Source organism: Lactuca sativa, chromosome 4 (assembly GCF_002870075.4).
Source record: "Lactuca sativa cultivar Salinas chromosome 4, Lsat_Salinas_v11, whole genome shotgun sequence".
Classification (NCBI taxonomy): domain Eukaryota; kingdom Viridiplantae; phylum Streptophyta; class Magnoliopsida; order Asterales; family Asteraceae; genus Lactuca; species Lactuca sativa.
In genome coordinates this window covers 96,337,316-96,360,429 of record NC_056626.2, presented here as the reverse complement: position 1 = coordinate 96,360,429, position 23,114 = coordinate 96,337,316, and the positions used below count along the sequence as shown (strand labels likewise).

Genomic DNA, 23,114 nt, shown 5'->3' with positions numbered 1-23,114 from the left:
CCCAATCTTAGTTACTTAGGAAAAAGTGAATTGATGCAATTCCATGAAATCACACTTTGTGCTCTTGCGAAGACGTTAGTGGAGCGTGTGTGGCTTACCGGCACACTAAATGGTTCTAAGAAAGGGTAGCAAAGGGTGACTCAATGTTTGTCATAGTTCGGTGGAGCGTGTGTGGTTTACCGGCACACCGAATAGGTGACTGTAACATATGAGGGCACCATGTAGTTTGCATGGTTATTCACACCCGCTATGTGATCCTCGGCATCCCAGTCACAAACAAGAGGGGAATATCGAGATTTAAACATGCCATTGAAATGTTCAATGAATCTCAAAAGATCTAGGAGTTTTCATAGATTTAAAACTTAAATTTCTTTTTCGTTTTTCATGGTGGAAATTAGTGAATCGTCATTCACTTACCTTCAAATGTTCTGCAATCTGGGTTACGACATCCCTTTCCCGAGTTGTAGAATATTATGTTGGGTCCTAGCCTTAGTATCTCATTTGGGTGAATTACTAAGGACTCAATCAATCAACTAACTTGAATTTATTTTCTCCCATTTTGTAGATGTCAAAATTTGACAACTATGGTCTTCTCAAATCCCGTGGAACAAGCATTCCACATGAAGATGATATTCCACGATTCGATCAAGGAACAAGAGATCATACTTCACTTCCTCCTCCTCCTCCAATTATTCTCCCTAACCCACAAGTTCGAAGGCTTGAAAAGTTCAAGATCACTCAAGCCCTTTTGAAGGAAAGCCGGTGTGTGCACACGTCCTAGGGATGAAGTCACACATAGATAGGTTAAGAATGTTGGGATCCGTTGTCTGTGAGGAGATGGCTGTTGATTGGGTTCTTCAGTCACTTCCTAACTCATATAGTGAGTTCGTAAGAGAGTACTATATGATGAACCGCGACGTGACCCTTATAGATCTCACCTATATGCTTATTGCTGCTGAATCAGCAATGGTTTGGCGCAATGGAAAATCAAAGTTGATTGGTGAATCTGCCTTTAAGACCTCTATGGATATCAACAATGGCAACGAAAGACATGCTATGATCGAAAAGTTTAATCATAAGAGAAAGGCAATTTCTGAAGTAGTTCCATGTCATGTTCCAAAAGAGTCAATTTGCTTTTATTGCCAAGAGAAGGGGCATTGGAGACGAAGCTACCCCCCCATTTACCTAAGAGATCTAAGAGATGGGAGAGTCGAAACGTATGGCTCTAATATAGGTAAAATCCATTAACTAACTCTTTTAAGCTTCTATTCTAGATCCTTAATACATAATGTGATAAGATTACAATTGATGTTTTGTAGGATCGAAGAAAAGAAAGGAAGCTTAAGGGAAGAAGTGAGCAGAATCTAACCGTGAAGGAATGGATTTCGATCGCATTTCTCGAAGATTAGATTTTTGAGCTACTACTTAGAGTTAGAATTAGATTGCTAAGAAAGATGTATTAGCATAGTTTTTCAATGAATTGCATTGTAAGGACAAATTTTTCCGCAATAAAATAAATTTTGATTTTATATTATTTATTTATCATTGCAATGGCGTATATGAAAAATTGATGTTTGAATATTAGCAATAGTGGATTTGGTTCTTATTATGTTATTTATGGAAAGTCGAGAATTTACCAAATAGGGAGAGTTTCTCATCACCCAAGTTTCAATTGGACATAAACTTGGAATCATGCAACTTGGTTGCACGATGAATGAGAAATTTCACATTTGGAAATTAGACTAAATCATTGTCAAAGTGTCAAGTGAAGGAATTAAAGATCGAATACACAAAGTTGCGTGTTGATCAAGTCCACCATAAGAGTAACAAAGATATTTGTCATGATTTACTAAAGGTTTAGTAAATATGATTATACTTACAAGATTAAGTGTAATTCTGAATTGATTGAAAAAGTTTAAATCAATAGCAGAACGAATAAGAAGAATCAAGTAGGCAGAAAGATAAAAGTTTCTCCATTTTAAGAAGAAGGGAGAGTAGCTTTTATGCTTTATGATATGTCTTAATGATTAAGAACCATATCTCAATTAATCCTCTAAATGAGTCTTAGTACAATTGCATGTCTAAGAAGAGGATTCAAGAATTGAAGAAATGGTTAAATCAAGAAGTCAATCATACTTCGTTCCAAAACAAGTCTTAGAGTTAAGATTGTGACATTGAGTGAAAAGTATTAAGAAGGTTTATAACATTCATAAAATGTGGAAAGTTGTGATGTCTTGGATAAGACAAAGACCAACTAGGACCAATTTATGAAGTGTTTTGATAAAAGCTACACTAACTCCTGAATATTTAGTTGTCAAGAAATGTTTATTGACAAGAGAATCTTATATGTCAAGGAGTCAGTGGGAGTCTTATTGGTCTTGAAAGGTTTCAAGAACAAATCAAATAAACCTTATCGATCATCATAAGCACACGAGTTGAGGTTTACAACCTATCGTGTTGACATTATTTTGTTTCTGTGCCAATCCAATCGAGTTAATTATGCATGTGAGTCCTATGAGTTCTCATTTGAATGCATAAAAGGCAAGGACCTTGATCAATGAAAAGTACATTGATAGGAAAAGGTGAGCTGCTTAACTACTTGGAAGACATGGTGGGCAGCTGTGCTACCATAAGGCAAGAAATCAATATTGAGAAAGTTCGGTCCATATGAGTTTGAATTTGTCGTAAACTTTGGTTTTAACAAATTCACATGGATAGAAACATATACACCATTAAAATCTAAGTGTCATAAGATTTCCTCCCTCATGAAAATGACTGTGAGGAAATACTTTCACTAAGAAAGATTTCTAGAAGATAGTAATTGTGAAATTGTATTCTCGAATTCGATTATGGTTACGGTATCCCTTTCCATAATTTGAATTGTGAGGTTTGGCAATTAGTCTTAATTGTTTAGACACACATATGAACTATCTAAGGCAAAGGTGTATAAGTTCAAAAAGCCTTGATAAAAGATTATCAAAGCATTAAGTATTAGAAACTTGGACTTATGAAATTCAATAGGTATTGTTTTTCTGAAAGTTAAGATGTTTATGAATACATGTCGAAGCTAGTGGGAGCATAAGTGTTATGTTTATAATAATCATCATGATAGTGGGAGCATAAATGTTTTGATTGTATGATTATTATGGCAAGTATTGCAAGTTAGCAATATTAATTATAGAAAACAAGAGTTATACCTTGCAAAGTCGTAAGGGTTGTAAAGTTGTTTTGCTATAATTAAGGGAGAGAATATTATGCTTCATTTCAAATCTAAAGGCTTAGGTTGTGGAATGTTAATAAATTTAGTCAAAGGTACATAGTGTGTTCTTAAAATTTCGATTATGATTACGACATTCCTCTTCACAATTCAAATTTTGAGAACATAGCAAATAAAACATTATGCGTCGTGTCCCATACGCTTCGGGTATAGGATCGATTGCAAATACTTGACCATTCTAAAATTTTCCAAATGTCTAGCGCATTTAGAGCGAAAAGGGACTAGAATCGGTTTTGACTAAAATAATTAAACAACTATCAAAGGACAATCCAAAGTTTGACGAGGATTGGTCGCTTGTGAGTAGTTGGAAGCATGGTATTGGATGGACCATATCGACATTATTATGAATAGAAAAGATTCTATTAAGAATGAGTTTTCATATGGAAATTATGGAAATGTTTCATATTGGATGGACCATATCGACATCATTACGAATAGATAAGATTCTATTAAGAATGAGTTGTCATATGGAAAATATGGAAGCGTGTCCATATTGGGAATTGAATATTGAAAATCTATGTCTAGATTAGAAACTTTTATGCAAAAGGATGTTCAAAGGAATGTACTTTGAGTGAGAGACATCATATCTAAGGAATTGTATTGTAACAATTTCCGATAGAGGACTTTGTAATTTCATTGGCAATAGTCTTTGTGACTTTGGTGCAATGACATTACGAAAGGATCATTGCATAAAATGTTAGAATCTAGCATATTCTATAAGTAGCAAGAATTTGATATTCGTTCACTTATGGAAAAAAGATTTGGAGTTGTTGATAGCTTCATTTTATTTACTTCTTTTTATAGTTTATTTTATTACATTTCATTCGCATTTTAGCTAAGTTCCATGCATATTTTCCCTTTTGTTATTTTTATGACCATTTCGGGGTACTTTCTAGTTTCTTGAGCATTATTGCAGATTTTCTTGGAAACTAGCGGGGCGGCACTCTTGGGAGGCGATTGGGCTTGAAAGGAATTGGGGATTTCGTGCTTGATGGATATGAAGGTGACTCATGGGGTGGACTTGTCAATTGCTTGAAGGCTTGGAAGAATTGAGCTTTACATTTGAAAGACGCGGGAGAATTCTTGAGTGTGCAAGATCAATATTTGGGAGTTTACGGAAGTTTAGAGTGATGTGGATAGACAAATTGGGGTTTAATTGAAGGAATATTGAAGAAAAATGGGCTAGGAGTTGATTGGATTCGAACTGGGCCAATGGATTAGCTGTGGGGGGCCCAAAACTTGAAGAAGCCCAAAATTACCCATCAGAGCCCGCGGCCCGCGTAAGATTCCCCGCGGCCCGCGTGGATTCCTGAAAAGGGCAATTTCGGGATTTTGCTAAGAGCTCTATATTGGGAAGTTTGGTGTGCCTCTTTAGCCTAATCTTGAAGGTCCGAGTTTGACTTGTTCTCTCTGGAGTTTGGAGTGCTTTTGAAGGCGAAGAACACCTCAAGAACATCTTGATTTCACCTCTTGATTATTGTAAAATGTTTGGTACAATTTCCTCTAACTTTGTTTCTTTGAGTTTAGCCATGCTTGGCTAAACTAATCTTGGTTGACTTTTTGTTGAATCCTTTGAACTTTTGTTGGATGTTGAAGGATCCATGAACTTGTTCTTAAATCTTTATGGAAATGTTTTATGTTTCATCATATGATCACTACTAGTATGTTTTTATTCATGAGTTTAAATGTGTTTGTGGTGATTAGTTGGCTAATTTCTTGATTAAGTAAATGATCCTCAAATTAGCAAGCAACAAATGATTTTTGTGTTGTTTTTGCTTCACACAATCATAAAAACATTTCCTCCAACATGGTGGTGAAAGCATTTGACCCCTCTTGGATTTGGTGACTTTTTGGTTCTTAATGCTAGTTGATTTTCACTAATTACATGCTATTTGGAATTAGTGACTTTAACTAAGGAAATTGTTATGAGCTTCTCTAGCCATTTCAACAATTAAGAAAAGTCTAGGTAATCTCAAACTCATTTGATTACTATAGCCAAATTAAGGATTTAAATCAAAGTATTGCACCATTGGATTCTAATGATATGTTCATCAAAAGTCAAAGTGAGGATACTTTAAGTCAACCATCTCTCCCTTATTGATTTTACATCAAACTCTTATTTTTGTTGCACTTGTCTATTTAAATCATAGTTAATTCTAGTTTGTTTCAAGTATTTCAAAACACCAAAACCTCCCATTTTATTTTTATTGTCATTTTACAAGTATTTTGACAAAGAGATTTTTCATAGAGTTATATATATTGAACTAATCTCCGTGGATTCGATCCCTTTACCACTATACACTATTTTAGTGTGTAATATTTAGGGTTATTATTTGTGTTGGCCTCGACAACCACCAAATTTTTGGCGCCGTTGTCGGGGATTGGTTTTGATTTAATCAGTTTGTTTCTCTATGCCTAGATCTCATTGTGCATGTACTCTAGTTTAAAACTCAAAAATTGAAGAAAAAAGTGTGGTTCGGGAATGAACACTCCTAGCATTGAAGATAAACTTTCTGATCTAGCTCAGTTAGTTATGATGATTGAAAGTGACCAAAGTGTGCATCCCACACCTCTTCTTTGAGATTTTTGTGCCCAAAATGGACATCAATCCGACATGTGTCCATATTTACAAGGAGAATGGGAAGAAGTGCAAGAGAAGGGAAGCTACTACTGGTCAAACCAATGGAGTTATGATCAACATCAAAATGATCAATGGTGGGACAACAACCAAGCTTGGGGATACAATCAATACCAAACCCCATACCAAGCTTGGAGAAATGACCAATACCAACCAACTCCACAATTACAACATCCATATCTTCCACCTCCTCAACAACTTGAAACACCAAGCATGTCCTTAGAGGAGATTGTGAAAAGCATTGCCACATCTACCCAAATTTTCCAAGAAACAACCCAAGCTAGCCTCAAAAGCTTAGAGCAACAAATAACACAAATTGCTCAATCAGTAAGTATAATGGAATATCAAGACAAATTACAATCTGAAGAGAGCCCATTGCATAGCGCATGTGCCATTCCTTTGAAAGATGAGAAAAGTTGTGATGGCCCAAGAGTGTTATGTGGAGAAGAGGAAGACGGAGTAGAAGTGGAAGAGGCTATCAAGGAGGAAGAAGAAATTGATAAAGATGTCAATGAAACTATAGAGGAAGTGTTCGGTGTTAACAAAAGAGAGGTTAGGCCACCCACTACCATTGAGAAACTAACTCCAGTGGTAGATGAACCACAAGAGCCGGGAATGATAAATTTGTCGGACCCTTTAAAGGATACATATGTCGAGAATGAAGATGCCCAACCGGTCACCAACTTGACCACCATGTCAAAGATGGAAGAGTTGATCACCTTACTAAACAAGTACAATAAAGAATATGGTTGGATGCTTTCTATTATCAAAGGTCTAAGTCTGGTATGGTTCTCCCGTAGAAAGAAAGTCAAATACAAGAAAAGAGTCCCAATGGAGGTGTGGAAACTAAAAAATGTCGACACGGGGCAAATTTTCAATGTTAATGGACATCGGTTGAAACCTTTCTATGAAGGTTTTGATTCAAATGTCCAAGATGTCGTCCATTTGGATGCCCCAAAGTGTTAAAGTGAAGTTTGGAGGCGTCTTGCCAAAGACGTTAAAGAAGGGCATTTTTGGGAAGCATTGTGCTTTCGTCTTTTATAAACCGAATAAAATGATTTTGAAAGTTTTTTTTTGTTTTGAAAATGTTCATTTTTGAAAAATTTCAAGCTTTATTCTCACCTTTGGTCCAAACCTTTTATTGTGTTTTTGAAACCGGGACTTCGCGGGAATCATTTGAGCCAAAAATCAAGTTTTTTGAAAAATTTCAAATTTTAAGGTGCAGGAAGTCACGCAGCCCGCGGGAAAATCCACGCGGCCCGCGTAAGGTCATGTGCGGCTTATGTGCGGCCCATTCCTTGCCCGTGTAAAACAATCACCTCTAGCCCTGTTCAGCTCACGCGGCCGGCATGCGGGTTCCACGCGGCCCGCGGGGCTAGTTTCAACACTTAGTATTTTTTGAGCTTCAGTTCACGCGGCCTTTACGCAGCCCGCGTGTTTTGACCCAAAATTCTTCTGAACCTTCTGTGAACTCAAGAGGAAACCAAGAATGTTACACGCGGCCTCTACGCGGCCCGCGCCCCGCCCGCGCTCCACACAAAAACTTGATTTCCCGGAGATCTACCGGTCGGAATCCCGCGAGACCACCACCATTATTCACCATTTTTCCTTCTCTACAAACCCTTATGCTCTACCCAACCCTCCAATTTAGGTCATTTCCGCCCTCTCCTTAAGCATTGAGGACAATGCTTGTTCTTAAGCTTGGGGTGGGGCATTTCCCTTTCTTTTTAATTTTTCATGCATTTTTATTTAGTTAGGTTGCATAACATATTAGTTTAAGTTAATTTGCATTCATTTTTTATTTTATAAAATTTCAAAAAGATTTTATTTTCTTCTTTTCCACTTTTTATTTTTGCATAACATTGAGCTTAAGGCATTAACATTCTTGCATTTTTGTTGTCTGTTTATTCTCACCTCTCTTGGATGACATGGAACAGGTTCACAGTTATTGTATCATTATTGGTCCAGGATCTTGTTGCTACCTCACCCATCGAACCGGGACCACTAGCTGCAGTTTGGGATTTCATACTTGGGATCAGATGCTGGTAGCTTAAAGGGGTAAGTGATCATGGCCAGGTAGTTTCATGAAGAATTATGCATACAATACTAACAATTGTAGGATATACTATAGCAATGGATGTTCTTAGACTTGCGGTCACTACCGCTGAGAGGATCACACTTGATCATGTTTGAACTGTTAGGATGAAGCATTGGTGCTTGTCCCCGAGTAGAATCCATATCCGGTCTCTTTACATCACCATATCTTTTTGCGATTTTGTTAGAATTTTAGAGAGTCTTTTAGTCCACATTTGGACATTTTCATTATCTTTGAAAAACCACGAGTTTGAAAAGGAGCTTATATTACATCTTTATGCTCCACACATGGTCATTTTCACACTTAGGCCATTCGGATTATATCATTACCCTTTCGGTTCCACTTACACACCTTTGGGAACCAAATTTTGAGTCAAAGGGTTTCTTGTTAAAAATTTCGATAGTTAATACATTACTTTCAAGTATCATAAAAAAAAAAAGAGAAGCATGCAAATTTTTAGTTGCAACTATCTTAGATAGGTGGCCGGTTCAATTATTGAACAAATTTTCCAACATCTTGGTCACCCGGCGTTTGGGATTCATTTGTTTAGGTCTGTTTTATTGTATATAGATCGAGTTGTTCTTTTTTCGCAAATTGGTGATGTTAGGGAGACTGTCGAGTCGGATACTACGGGAGGTTTAGGCCAACACTAAGTGAATTGATTCCTATAACGGTGCCCGAGCGATTAAACCTAGTTACACATGAGAGAAACCGGAAAACGTAAGAACAGAGTGTGAACTTAAAGAAGAGCTCCACCCGAGCCCATCCAGCTGCTTTCTCCCTACTACAGATGTTCTTCATTGTATGCATGTTCCATTAAGACTACGACTGACCATCCCTCCTTACTCACCTAAAGGAGTTGTCCTGGCTGTGGTTTATGGTTCTATTGTCATCGGATGAAAAGGTTGTGAGATAGCAGCGAGATCAATTCTGACCATGTTGACTAACGTCGAACAGGTTCCATGGTTCTATCCATTCTTTTTATTTCTAGGGTAGTTCGTCCCAAGTTCATTTAGTCTTGTCTTACTTGAGGACAAGTAAGGTTTAAGCTTGGGGTGATTTGATAGCTTCATTTTATTTACTTCTTTTTATAGTTTATTTTAGTACATTTCATTCGCATTTTAGCTAAGTTCCATGCATATTTTCCCTTTTGTTATTTTTATGACCATTTCGGGGTACTTTCTAGTTTCTTGAGCATTATTGCAGATTTTCTTGGAAACTAGCGGGGCGGCACTCTTGGGAGGCGATTGGGCTTGAAGGGAATTGGGGATTTCGTGCTTGATGGATATGAAGGTGACTCATGGGGTGGACTTGTCAATTGCTTGAAGGCTTGGAAGAATTGAGCTTTACATTTGAAAGACGCGGGAGAATTCTTGAGTGTGCAAGATCAATATTTGGGAGTTTACGGAAGTTTAGAGTGATGTGGATAGACAAATTGGGGTTTAATTGAAGGAATATTGAAGAAAAATGGGCTAGGAGTTGATTGGATTCGAACTGGGCCAATGGATTAGCTGTGGGGGGCCCAAAACTTGAAGAAGCCCAAAATTACCCATCAGAGCCCGCGGCCCGCGTAAGATTCCCCGCGGCCCGCGTGGATTCCTGAAAAGGGCAATTTCGGGATTTTGCTAAGAGCTCTATATTGGGAAGTTTGGTGTGCCTCTTTAGCCTAATCTTGAAGGTCCGAGTTTGACTTGTTCTCTCTGGAGTTTGGAGTGCTTTTGAAGGCGAAGAACACCTCAAGAACATCTTGATTTCACCTCTTGATTATTGTAAAATGTTTGGTACAATTTCCTCTAACTTTGTTTCTTTGAGTTTAGCCATGCTTGGCTAAACTAATCTTGGTTGACTTTTTGTTGAATCCTTTGAACTTTTGTTGGATGTTGAAGGATCCATGAACTTGTTCTTAAATCTTTATGGAAATGTTTTATGTTTCATCATATGATCACTACTAGTATGTTTTTATTCATGAGTTTAAATGTGTTTGTGGTGATTAGTTGGCTAATTTCTTGATTAAGTAAATGATCCTCAAATTAGCAAGCAACAAATGATTTTTGTGTTGTTTTTGCTTCACACAATCATAAAAACATTTCCTCCAACATGGTGGTGAAAGCATTTGACCCCTCTTGGATTTGGTGACTTTTTGGTTCTTAATGCTAGTTGATTTTCACTAATTACATGCTATTTGGAATTAGTGACTTTAACTAAGGAAATTGTTATGAGCTTCTCTAGCCATTTCAACAATTAAGAAAAGTCTAGGTAATCTCAAGCTCATTTGATTACTATAGCCAAATTAAGGATTTAAATCAAAGTATTGCACCATTGGATTCTAATGATATGTTCATCAAAAGTCAAAGTGAGGATACTTTAAGTCAACCATCTCTCCCTTATTGATTTTACATCAAACTCTTATTTTTGTTGCACTTGTCTATTTAAATCATAGTTAATTCTAGTTTGTTTCAAGTATTTCAAAACACCAAAACCCCCCATTTTATTTTTATTGTCATTTTACAAGTATTTTTACAAAGAGATTTTTCATAGAGTTATATATATTGAACCAATCTCCGTGGATTCGATCCCTTTACCACTATACACTATTTTAGTGTGTAATATTTAGGGTTATTATTTGTGTTGGCCTCGACAACCACTAGTTGTGAAATGAGAATGATTGGAAATGTGCTCAATTTGGTCTATTTCACAAAGTAAGAACCATAGGTAAATATTGTGTGCATGCTAGGAGCATGGGACAAGTGTAATAATTCAAGTAAGAAGTTGATTACCCGAAACGACAAATAATGAGTAATCGATATGGTGATAAATAAAAGGAGTTTTATTTATACTCAAAGGTTTGAGGCCATATGGGATTAGTATTATTCTTGTGTTTCACATTTGCATGTTTTGACTTCCAGAATAATTGAATTAATTAAGAATAATCAAATTATTCTAACGGGCCATAGTCGTTCATATGTTGGAAGTAGATATGAAAGAAGACTGTCGTGAATTGGTGTGTGGATTGTCTAAAGTGTATTAGACATAAACAAATGTTTGCTGCAACATTCATGAGTGCTTATGAATATGATTTGAGCATTGGATTAAACCCACGCTCACTTGGATCACTCCATGAATTGTATCACGAGTGATTGGTGAGACGATAACATCTTATATTCTTGAAACCGAGATGTGTGAGTTGTATCTTGCAAATCGGTTGCACATTGATAATATGTAAACGCACTAGTAACTTGGTGTTATAAAACATATTGTTGTGTGTGATTCGGTGAGTGAGTGCAAGCGAGCATTGTATCAAAGTTTATTCGTTCCTTTTATCCAAGGTAGGATAAAAGCGATATCTTTGGGCCCCTCGATGATTTAGTGATGACATACGTAAATGCTCGGCCGGGCTAGGGCTAATTTGATTTGTTCAATTAGTCATTCGTCATAAATCGGGAATCGAGATATAGTACAAAGAGAATGATTTGAAATCATATCTCATACGATATCTAGAATGGAGGAATATATGATCCCTTATCTAAGGACACGCGTATCTGATAGGATCAGAGTTGACAGCGGCTTTGGAAAGCTACGATTACAGATCAGGATCTGAAGTCATACGCATAATAGTTATTAGACTTATCCAAGTGGGAGACTGTTGGATTAGTGTCTAAGTCCATAACTATTTTGGTATGTACTTGACCCGATGGTGCATGGTCCTTTTGGGTTGCCTTCACCAAAGCAACTTGATAGGATGAATTATGGAGAGAAAGGATTAAATATTATTTATTAATATATCATGAGAATAATATATTAAAGGAGAAATCATATTGTTTAATTAATATTAGTCAAGAATTAATTAGTAATTAGTTTTGTGACTAAAAGAGATTAATTAAACTTAAGGGACTGGAATTGTAATTATAAGATAATTGCAATTTGGGCCATGGATTGCCTTTTATTATAAGGTGGACGAATTCTATGGGGGAAGCCCATATGAAATCGTTCAAGGCCTTAAGGAAAGGGCTCCATGGGTTGCTTAGGGCTTAAGCATCCAAATTAGGGTTTCCTTGTTAGATAACCCTAATTGCCTCCTATATAAAGAGATCCCTTATGACCAAAAACGTGGCTAAGACTTCTCTAGGGTTTGTACACGTTTTTGGGCAGCCTCCAACCTCTCTCCTCTTCATCCTCTTGCTTATGGTGTTTGTGAACCATTAGAGGAGTGACAATTGTGACTCTAAGCTTTCTAAAGTCAATACAAGGAGATTTGGGATTGTTATTGCTACATAACAATCAAGGTAACATCTTAAACCTATTCTCATGTTAATATGATTACTTGAATGCTAGAATTAGGGTTTATAGTCTTGGATAACTTGCATGTACAATAGAGAAACCTAGATCCAAGCATTAGGGTTTGTATGAGCACATAGGATGTTCTTAGGACCAAAACCTATCAGTTTACAGGGCTCATAGCCAGCCATTGGCAGAGTGTTGAAACGATGATTTGTTTGACGAATCAGATGAAGATTTAGATATCTTCGTCGAGGGCGAGGATTCTGATGATGATGATGATGAGAATGACGATGAAGAGAATGACGAAGATGATGAGGACGACGATTCCAAGTGACGTATTTTGAATGTTTTTAAATTTTGGATATTAATTATGTTTTTTAGGTTGCTTTTTTTTTAAATCTTGCTTATTTTAATGTATCTTTTTATGCAATTTTTATTTGAATGAAGTGTTTTTAATTTTAATTAATTTTTATGTATACTAATTATTTTTAAAAAATTATATCAATTTTTTAAATTATAAATCTTAAAAAGAGTGAAAGTTTTTTTCCATTTTTGGTGAGGGAAATAAAAGAGATGTAAATGATGACGTAACAGACAAAAAATAAATGATCATTCTCGCACACACCATCGGGTCTAGGTCTACGTGTCCATAAGCACCCTTTATCTTAAAACTTATTTAAGAGATGATATGGTAATTATGGAATGGATGGGTTCGGACCTACTTTATACCAAAAGAAAAAAACTCAAATGCAGATAAACGAGTCACGAAAATATAAAATACAAATTTGTATTAAAGAAATGAGGATGTGGCGTCGGTGGCGGAGGTGAATATGATATTAATGGTGGTAGAGGTACTGTAGCTTGTGGTGAGAGGTGGTGGGGAAGGCTCTTTTTTGTTCATATTTAATTATTATTATTTTTTTTTGTATATTATATATCATCTAACTTATTAAAACTATTTATATAGCATGTCGTAAAGATAATATATGAACATGTTTAACAATATATATATATATATATATATATATATATATATATATATATATATATATATATATATATATATATATATATATATATATATATATAATATGAACAAAATCAACAGTTGATTAGCCTATTAAATTATTTTCCTATAATATGAACAAAATCATCAGTTAATTAGCCTTTTAAATTATTTTACTTATTTGTTATTTTATTTTTTATTTATAAATTAATTAGAAAAATAAAATATTATATATAGACTAATTTTGTGTTCCATTAGGAACAGTTTCATCCTCTTATTGGTCATTTATTATTATTATTATTATTATTATTATTATTTTAATCTGTTCTTGATAGCGTCTCGACTTTGCTTTTATTACGTGTCACCGCCACCATCGTCCAATAGCTATGCACCGCTTCCGGGGTTAAAATCCATCCACCGATCATCCACCGCATCCTCCTTCAAGTTCCTTCCATGTAGTTCCTCTCATCGAATTCTTTCAACCAAATATCCTCAATCTCCTTTTCCTATTTTCAATTCGCTTCAATCCCGTCATCGGTTCTGATTTTATGAACAAACACACACTCAGTAAATGAGTTTAATTCGACATATACTTCAAATCGGTTATATACATGGAGCAATAAGCCCTAAATCGATTGTTGCGGATGGATGGGAAGTCAAAGCCGACTTCCATGTTGGTGAAATTTAATTTTACGGTTTCTAAAGTTCAAGCCCTATATCGATTCTCAAGTGATCATCTGCATCAACGAATTCCAAAAATCAATTTCTCCTTCCCACGCTTCAAAAACTTGGAAATTTTCGCGATATAATGTTCTTTTTTTACAACTCATGAATGCAATTGATACAAAAAAGAAGAATGATGGCTTAGCGGGGGTGTCCATATTTTCTTTGGTAAACACAAAAATTGTTCATCATCAGGTAAAGTATCTTTTGTAGAAGGGTTTGATATGATTTAAAGAGGTGTTCACCAAATCAGTGCAGGCAAGGGTGAAACATCATCGACTATCGAGTACAAATCCTAAGAAATTGAGCGAAGCATCAAAGAACCCTTCCCGATTGCTTCTAATTCCGACCCCTATACAGAAGATGAAAACTAGGGGTGTTGAACAGGTAAAATTTTTGGGTTTCGGGTAGAACAGGTATTTCCATAAGAAAATAATACCCGATACCCGACCTATATTGTAATTCAGGTTTTCGGGTTTCGGGTATTCGGGTTTGAGGTCGGGTCGGGTAATTATCGGGTATACCCGAAAATTTCTTAAATGACACTTATTGATAATTTTTTATTTTTTTATTTTTTTATTTTTATATGTTGGTTGGTTTAATAAAGAATTGGGTAGGAAAATACTTCATACAATTAACATGCACATATATAATAACAATACAAATCATTATAATATGTTATGTACTTTTTTAATTCCATTCCGTACGATAGTGAGAAATTGAGAATTGTGATGACGGTTCATGACTTCAGCTTCAGTGTCGTATTCCCTTTGCAAGTTTGCGTCGACTGTCGAGCCGTCGTTCATAAGAAGGAAACGAAGGGTTTTGTTTTATTTGAAGTGTACGTATGTGACTGCATTGTATATTTTGTATTATTTAAAATACGAATTCGGATATTCGGGTATACCCGAAAATAAATATTCATACCTAAAACCTGACCTATATTATTTTCGGGTTAACCTATTACCCGAATGTTCATACCCGTTACCCGTTCTACCCGACCCATTCTCCGAATTCGGAACGGGTCGGGTGGGTAGAACGGGTTTCGGGTTTTTTCGACAGGCCTAATGAAAACGGTTTATGGATTTCATTTCGATAATTGATTCATCAAGGTATGGGCAAATCAATCATTTTACTTTCAGCAAATTGTTTTCTGATATGTTCAGACCTTGCTGTACAGAATTCTCTGGAGCCAAATCCTGCAAAACAAAGGCGGTTTAGGTATTCAATAATAACTTCTTAGGGTATGTTGCTCTATTTTATTTGAAATGATTTTTCTTTTGACTAAATAAAGTCAACATGGCTGGAGCAATTCTTTACTGGGTATCGTTCAGGTAATATTCTTGCCTCTTTTGCCCTTAGATGATTAACGTTGACTTTTTGTTTCATTGAATTATTGATTATATTGAGATTATCACCATCTTAAATTAATCGATCATAGTTAGTAATCACAACAATAAAGATCATGTATTAAGCCGGAATCTTTAAAATTGATCCAAGAGTGCTATCAATTTTTGTTTTTTTTTTTTTTTTTTGTGTCAGTGATGTTGACCTACTGATTCATGCTTGGGACTGACACTCAAAAAGTTTCTTATGCAACGAAATATAAATATTAATTTTCTAATACTAGCAACAAATGTTAAAAGCCTTTTTAGACTTCTGTTTGGAAAATATTTCTTATTAAAATTGCCTTCAATCACTTCATATAAAAAAAATATAAAAAGGAAGATTTTAATAAACAAAAGTGTTCAAAACAATTAACCAGTACTTTTAGTTTTATTTATTCATATATTACATATCTATTTTTTTTTCTTTTTTATAACAAAAGTTATTTTCAAACATTGTACTTTAAAAAAAAAAAATACTCAATTATAATATTGTATTTTTCAACCTTTTTAATTACGACATGAGTATTTGAATAACATTGATAATTGGAAGGAACTTTTCAAGGTAGAATGTTATTATAGGAGGAAAAAAGAAGGGCAGATTGATACAATTCAAGCTACTATCATCAAATTGTCGTCAACTCAAGAACAACGAAGGTCAAACATGCAATTCAACTTTAGATCTCTTGGAAAGAAAAGTTCTATGATTATCAGGTTCAGTCACTTTTTCATGACATCAGCATTACCCATTTTGAATTACTCCTATATGTGAAGAATAACTATATTGTATTTTCATTTTATACAATAAATCCATCATAAGAAAGTGTAAATATGTAATTACAATTACAACTTCATTTCTAATTAGATATTAACTATTTCTTAAAGATTTGAACTAATACTTATTTATCCATCTGATCTGCTACATAAATGACCGGGTTGACTCAGTGGGTTGGAATGATTACCTATGTCACTATTATCCAGGGAGAGAAACCAGTGATATTTTAAGTTTGATCTAATGGTATCAGTGATATTTTAAGATAAAAGGATATATATATTTTTTAAACAAAGCTTAAGCGTTTAAGTTCTAACTAAGATGATAAAACTATTAGTAAAATAGTTGATATGAGTACTCCGTTCTAATAAAATATATTTTTGTCTCATATTCATATTAATAGTTTATGACTTTATGTTTCTTTTTTGATATTTCCTATAATAATAGCCTAATTCTAAAAACAAATATTATTTTTATCAAAATACCCCTAATTATTAGTTAATCTACAATGGAATTAAATGCAACAAAATGATAAAATTAAATACAACGCAACAAAATGATAGAATTAAATACAACATAAATATATGATTGTCATTGCATTTAATAAAGTTAAAAATAATTAATGTTTTCTTAATCTCTGTTTTTTTTTTTTTTTTTTGTCTATAGACACTAATTTTAAAATAGGAGTCTAAGGTTAGAAAATTAAGTTCATATTTCCTTTAATTGATCCGATCCAACGCTGTTGGGTGGTGGTACCAAGCGACCGTTCCGGTATTGGGGTTTCAGTTCTTCAAAGAGACATGAACAAGTGATTAATGTCAGGACAACAAAATCTCATTAGAATTTGTTAGTATACAAACACGTAAATTATTTTGGGAAAACATGGAATAAGATGGGGATATAAGCAATTGAGTACAAGAAAAATCCGATACCATCTATTGCAGTCTATGCGAACTGCGTCACCTCAAGGAAAAAGGAAACATCGGTAACCCGTACATATTCCGTTGTTTCATCGGACCATAACCAAAATGAATTCCGTCAAATTGGAACTCCAACGAAAAAAAATACATAGCCAGAAGCGAAAAAAGACAATCAATTTCACAGAAGTGTAGAAGAGTGTTGGACAAAAAAACGTAATACCTAAAACCAGAAGTGAAAAAAGAAAATCAATTTTGCAATCGATATTCATCTATCTGAAAATCGAAAAAGCTTTCTACACATGTCTTCTGGTTGTCAATACTGTGTAATTGAAAAGATTCAACCGATGGTGTAGCCAATCTTAAGGCAGAAATCAGAAATAGGAAAAATGGTTTAACCTACAAAGTTTTTTTCGGTAGTCTTCGGCAATGGCGCTGGTTTCTCCGGTGGTGCATTGGCGGCCGCTCTCCCTTTTTTTCGTTCCCGTTAACACACAACACAGAGGAATTTTGATGACAAAGGTGACAACTTTTCGAATGAGCGGTGCGAAAAGTAGATGAAAGTAGTAGAAGGCAGTGGAAACAATTGGAAGTCATTGGGCAAGAGAGTCTGTAAAAGAAGATGTTGAAGAAGTCATTCGATGAAGGATTAAAGAGGTTAAATTTAAAATTTGAAAAGCACCGTGACAAATGTTTAAAACCTAGAAAAATTGGTGGCAGAAATCTAAATCTTAAAAAATTTCTGATCACCAACTATTTAACAATTAATAGTATATACCATAAAATAGTTAAGATTAGAAAACTAATGTGGTTGTTAAGTTAATGTCGCCTTTAATCAGATTATCATTAATTAATAGATTATTGTTTATTGTTGTTACTGTTTTGTAATATCTTCAAAATGAGCAAGTTTTTGTCTTCTCAAATTTTTTTTAAAGAAGGAGCTTACTAGCTCAAGAAAAGAAAAAACAACCCTCTATTACAAATTCTTACTCTCTGTTTTTTATGGTGCTCTACAACGAATTAAAGCTTTTATTTATAGTTAAGCTAGTCTCTACCGTAACTAATGTGGTTGTTAAGTTAATGTCGCCTTTAATCATTTATATAGATTATTGTTTATTGTTGTTACTATTTTGTAACATCTTCAAAATGAGCAAGTTTTTGTCTTCTCAATTTTTTATGAAAAAAAATTAAAAAATAATTATAGAAGTAAGAAGATAAAATATACCATAAATATGATTATAGAAATCTTAAATATTACTAAAAGAGAAACCTTATGACATCATCTTAAATAATCTGGACCATTGATTGTATTTCAATCTTATTTTTTTCACCCTTAGATCCAATTGCTGACATCATCTTCCCCATATGAAATGTATTTAATTTCAATAAATGTTTTCCAATCATCAATTAATAACTTACATTCATTGAAATGGAATGTATTTAATTCCAATGAAAGCTTTCCATATTTTACATCTTGAATTTTCAGTTATGAAGATTTTAATATGGTTAATTTTAAAAACATATTACTAACAAATCATTTCAATCAAGACCTTAATATCAACCATTAATATAAATCCGTTTATATTAGTAACCATTAATATAAAATCTTTTTTTATTAGGAAATCATTAATACCGAAAAATTATATTCAAATTATCACATACATATACGATTCATCATTGAATCCGAGACTCACATTTATTTTCAATCGTTTCTTTTCTTCAAACCTTCTCCTACAACATCGTTAATATTGCTTATAACTTCCATCATCATTCTCTACTATAAACATTCACTCTTGTGCGCTAGAAGGTCAGTACCTTCTTTCGCTTTTTATATTTTTTTTCGATTATTTTTTGTTCCTATATCAAATGTATGTATTCATATATTTCGATTTTCTTTATCACAAATTACATGAAATCAGTTAACTACTTTTCTGAAACTTTTCAAATAAACATGAAAAGATATTAGGTACCTTTAACAAAACAAAAATTAACTATCTTTGGAAATGACATTAATTACGAAAATATTACTTTTATATATTAGAGATGGTTATGATTTTTTTTTAATTTTTATGTCATAAGAATCCGGTTAATTTTGACATGATTTTAAAATATCATTGAAATTATTATGTTTTTGTATATCATATCAACCTACTTTTTTAATCTTTGTATAGTAACAATAAAATTTATTAATTTACACAACAAATATAGATATTTCAAATTTTGTAATATTATTATACCTTACAAAATACAACTCCCTCCAAAATAAATTTTCGCCAGTTTAAATTTGTATTTTCTTTATATAATTTTTTTTAATGATCCTGATTTTTTTTCTCCAAAAGTATATCAAACGTTTACGTCTTAGATAATGCTGCCCTATTATAATTATTATTTTCCAAAAGTATATCCGTTTAATGAGGAATTTGATATAATAAAGGAAGTGAATGTTAATTAAAATGAGATATATATTCCATAATTATTACATGAGTTTATTAAAAAAATTAATATCAAGGTGTAAACATTAAACATTTTAAAGTGAAATTTCAGAATACATACAAACGATGATGTTGTACAATGAAATATAAAATTGAATATACCGAAAAAAACACTATTAAAGCAATCAATCTTGAAAATAACATAGTTATGAAAAATTATAAAGTAAGATAAAAATTATAAGATATTAGGAGATTTGTAATAAGTACATTTAGTAAAAGCGTTACGGTTATTAGAAAAAATAAGACCGTTAAAATTAGTGAACATACAATATATAAACTAAATTATCACAATAGTAATGAAATGTCATTATTTGATATTTCATATAATTGACAGATGTATCAAATTACATTGATGATATACTAAAATTATTCAAAGTTGCGCCAAAACTAATGCAAAGTTCTTGCGAACACTAAATAAATAAGAACAAACATAAAAGCTAGCATTTATATTTATAATCAATTTAAAATAAACCAATCATTATTTATAAAAGAATCTCCATTGATGATATACTAAAATTAAATCTATATAACATTTACATTTTATAAATTATATTACATAACTTTATTTGAATAAATGAAATAGTTGTCAATATTTAATGCAATAGAAAAAACGGTATATTGGTTGTCAATATATGTTTACATTAGGTAACATTATTATGCAAGGAACGTCTAATTAAAATGCCTATAAATATATAAATATCATAACTATATGAAACGAGGAAAGTCGTTCAACTAATAAAATAAAAAATGATGTCTACAAAGAGATCTTTCAATGATTATATATATTTATCGTTTTTAATGTATTTTCTACACATTTCAATAATAACAATAACCATATATTTTTTTATACTCATTATAAAATATCTATAAACGATTATATATTTTTTTTATGTGCTTCCCGCGTTTAACGCGGGCTATAATCTAGTAAAACTAAAGTGTAACTAATAGTGGATTTACAAAAATTATATGTAAAAGACCAAAACTGCAAATTAATATGACTTCGAACTCATGAATTATATAGGGAAATAACCTTTAATTAGGATATTAAATTGGTTTAGTTTTATCTAATGGATATCTATTTCGATTATTGTGTTAGATTTGATTCAATAAAATATCTAACTGTTATCCAATTTGTGTGCAATTACAACCGACAAATATTTATATTTATAATTGAAAATATTATAGTTATAAATGCCTTATAAGTGGACATATCCAACTTGATGAAAATTGGATATTTAATTATCCGATAATTAGATAAAGAATTGTATTATATTTGGTTGGGTTCAAAACGTTACCAAAAACTTAACCTCAAATGCGCAATTTGACAACACAAAGACAATGAACAATTAAAATAACATGGCTTAATCAATTTCACAGAAAACCAAAGTTTTTTTATTCAACAATTATTCACTTCAAACCATCAAACCAGAGTTTCAATCACAACACAAACATTCAAACATACACAAATTCATTCATCAACAACCTTCATAACACCACCAAACCAAACCTTCAATTTCCACCACGAAGACGAAGGACAAGATGAAGAGTCGACTCCTTCTGGATATTATAATCCGCCAAAGTCCGCCCATCCTCCAGCTGCTTTCCGGCGAAGATCAACCGCTGTTGGTCCGGTGGGATCCCCTCCTTGTCCTGAATCTTCGCCTTCACATTATCAATCGTGTCAGAACTCTCCACCTCCAAAGTAATCGTCTTCCCTGTCAATGTCTTCACGAAAATCTGCATCCCTCCCCTCAGCCTCAACACAAGGTGAAGCGTCGACTCCTTCTGGATGTTGTAATCCGCCAAAGTCCGGCCGTCTTCAAGTTGTTTTCCGGCGAAGATCAACCTCTGCTGGTCTGGTGGGATCCCCTCCTTGTCCTGGATCTTCGCCTTCACGTTGTCAATGGTGTCGGAGCTCTCCACCTCCAAAGTAATCGTCTTCCCTGTCAATGTCTTCACGAAAATCTGCATACCACCACGGAGACGGAGGACCAAATGGAGGGTTGATTCCTTCTGGATGTTGTAGTCGGCGAGGGTTCTGCCGTCTTCTAGCTGTTTTCCGGCGAAGATCAATCTCTGTTGGTCTGGGGGAATTCCTTCCTTGTCCTGGATCTTGGCCTTCACGTTGTCGATGGTGTCGGAGCTCTCCACCTCCAAGGTGATGGTTTTTCCGGTCAAGGTTTTCACAAAGATCTGCATGCCACCACGGAGACGGAGGACCAAATGGAGGGTTGACTCCTTTTGGATGTTGTAGTCGGCGAGGGTACGGCCGTCTTCTAGCTGTTTTCCGGCGAAGATCAATCTTTGCTGATCTGGGGGGATACCTTCCTTGTCTTGGATCTTGGCTTTCACGTTATCGATGGTGTCGGAGCTTTCGACCTCGAGAGTGATGGTCTTTCCGGTAAGAGTTTTGACGAATATTTGCATACCTCCACGAAGACGGAGGACGAGATGGAGGGTGGACTCCTTCTGGATGTTGTAATCGGCCAAAGTCCGGCCGTCCTCGAGTTGCTTTCCGGCGAAGATAAGTCTTTGCTGGTCTGGGGGAATCCCTTCCTTGTCTTGGATTTTCGCCTTGACGTTGTCTATGGTGTCGGAGCTCTCGACCTCGAGAGTGATGGTCTTACCAGTAAGGGTCTTAACGAAGATTTGCATCTGTTAAAAAAAGAACGAAACAATTATTAGAAAACGAAAACAGTTTTATCATCAATTCATCAACAAACAAATTCATATCGTACTTGAAACAGAGATCAGATTACAATTCAAAAACAAATCAACAACTTTATTCTCTGAAATTGAAAACTTAGATCGTGAATTAATTTACAAAAAATCGTCGTTCGAAGCTTTTATACAATAACATCGATTTTGGAATTGACTTGTTGAAAAACGATCGAAAACACGAAACTATAACAGATCGTTAATAAATTCGATGATTAGATCTAGAAACCATAATTAAAACATATTAAGACACTATCAATCGTGTTAATTACAACATCAGGTTATATCTTAAATCAAAAGCCACAAACAGATCAAAAACAATAATAACCTTTAATCGATTGAAAATAAACTGTTCAAAAACTAAACAAACATAAAAGAATAAAAAAGATAATACCTTGGGAGAATTGAAGAAGTCAGAGCTTTGAAGATAAAGATGATTGCAGGATGAAGGAAGACGATGGATTTGGGGGTGGATTTATAGGATAAGAAAAGGTTTCTTCACGAAAAGGAAGGCTAACGCTACGGGTTGTTAGATAACAAACGGACGAAAATATGACACGTGTCAATAAAAAGTTGATGAAGGGTCTGAAATTAGAGTCGTTGGATTCCGATATTTAATCAGTGGCGGTGATTTCTAAGGCTGCCGTCTTCTTTTGGGTTAGGATAATATCTTTTCTTTGTGTTTCGTCCAAGAAACTTTTAACTTAAATCTTGAGTCGATGGGATATTTGGTTTTGGATCCATATAATTTGTAAATTTTATAATTTAAGGAATACAAGATTAGGTTAATCTCTTTGAAAAGTTAGTAATAAA

General features: G+C 34.0%; 1 protein-coding gene across 1 annotated transcript; it reads right to left on the bottom strand.

The window, feature by feature from the left end:
- Nucleotides 1–20,952: 20,952 nt before the first annotated feature.
- On the bottom strand, nt 20,953–22,853 carry LOC111919935 (polyubiquitin 4). Its single transcript, XM_023915495.2, has 2 exons — nt 22,696–22,853; nt 20,953–22,238 (listed from the first exon to the last, which is right to left on the bottom strand). The coding sequence occupies exon 2, from the start codon at nt 22,236–22,238 to the stop codon at nt 21,093–21,095; it is 1,146 nt and encodes a 381-aa protein (XP_023771263.1). The 5' UTR covers nt 22,696–22,853; the 3' UTR covers nt 20,953–21,092.
- Between the last annotated feature and the right edge of the window lie 261 nt (nt 22,854–23,114).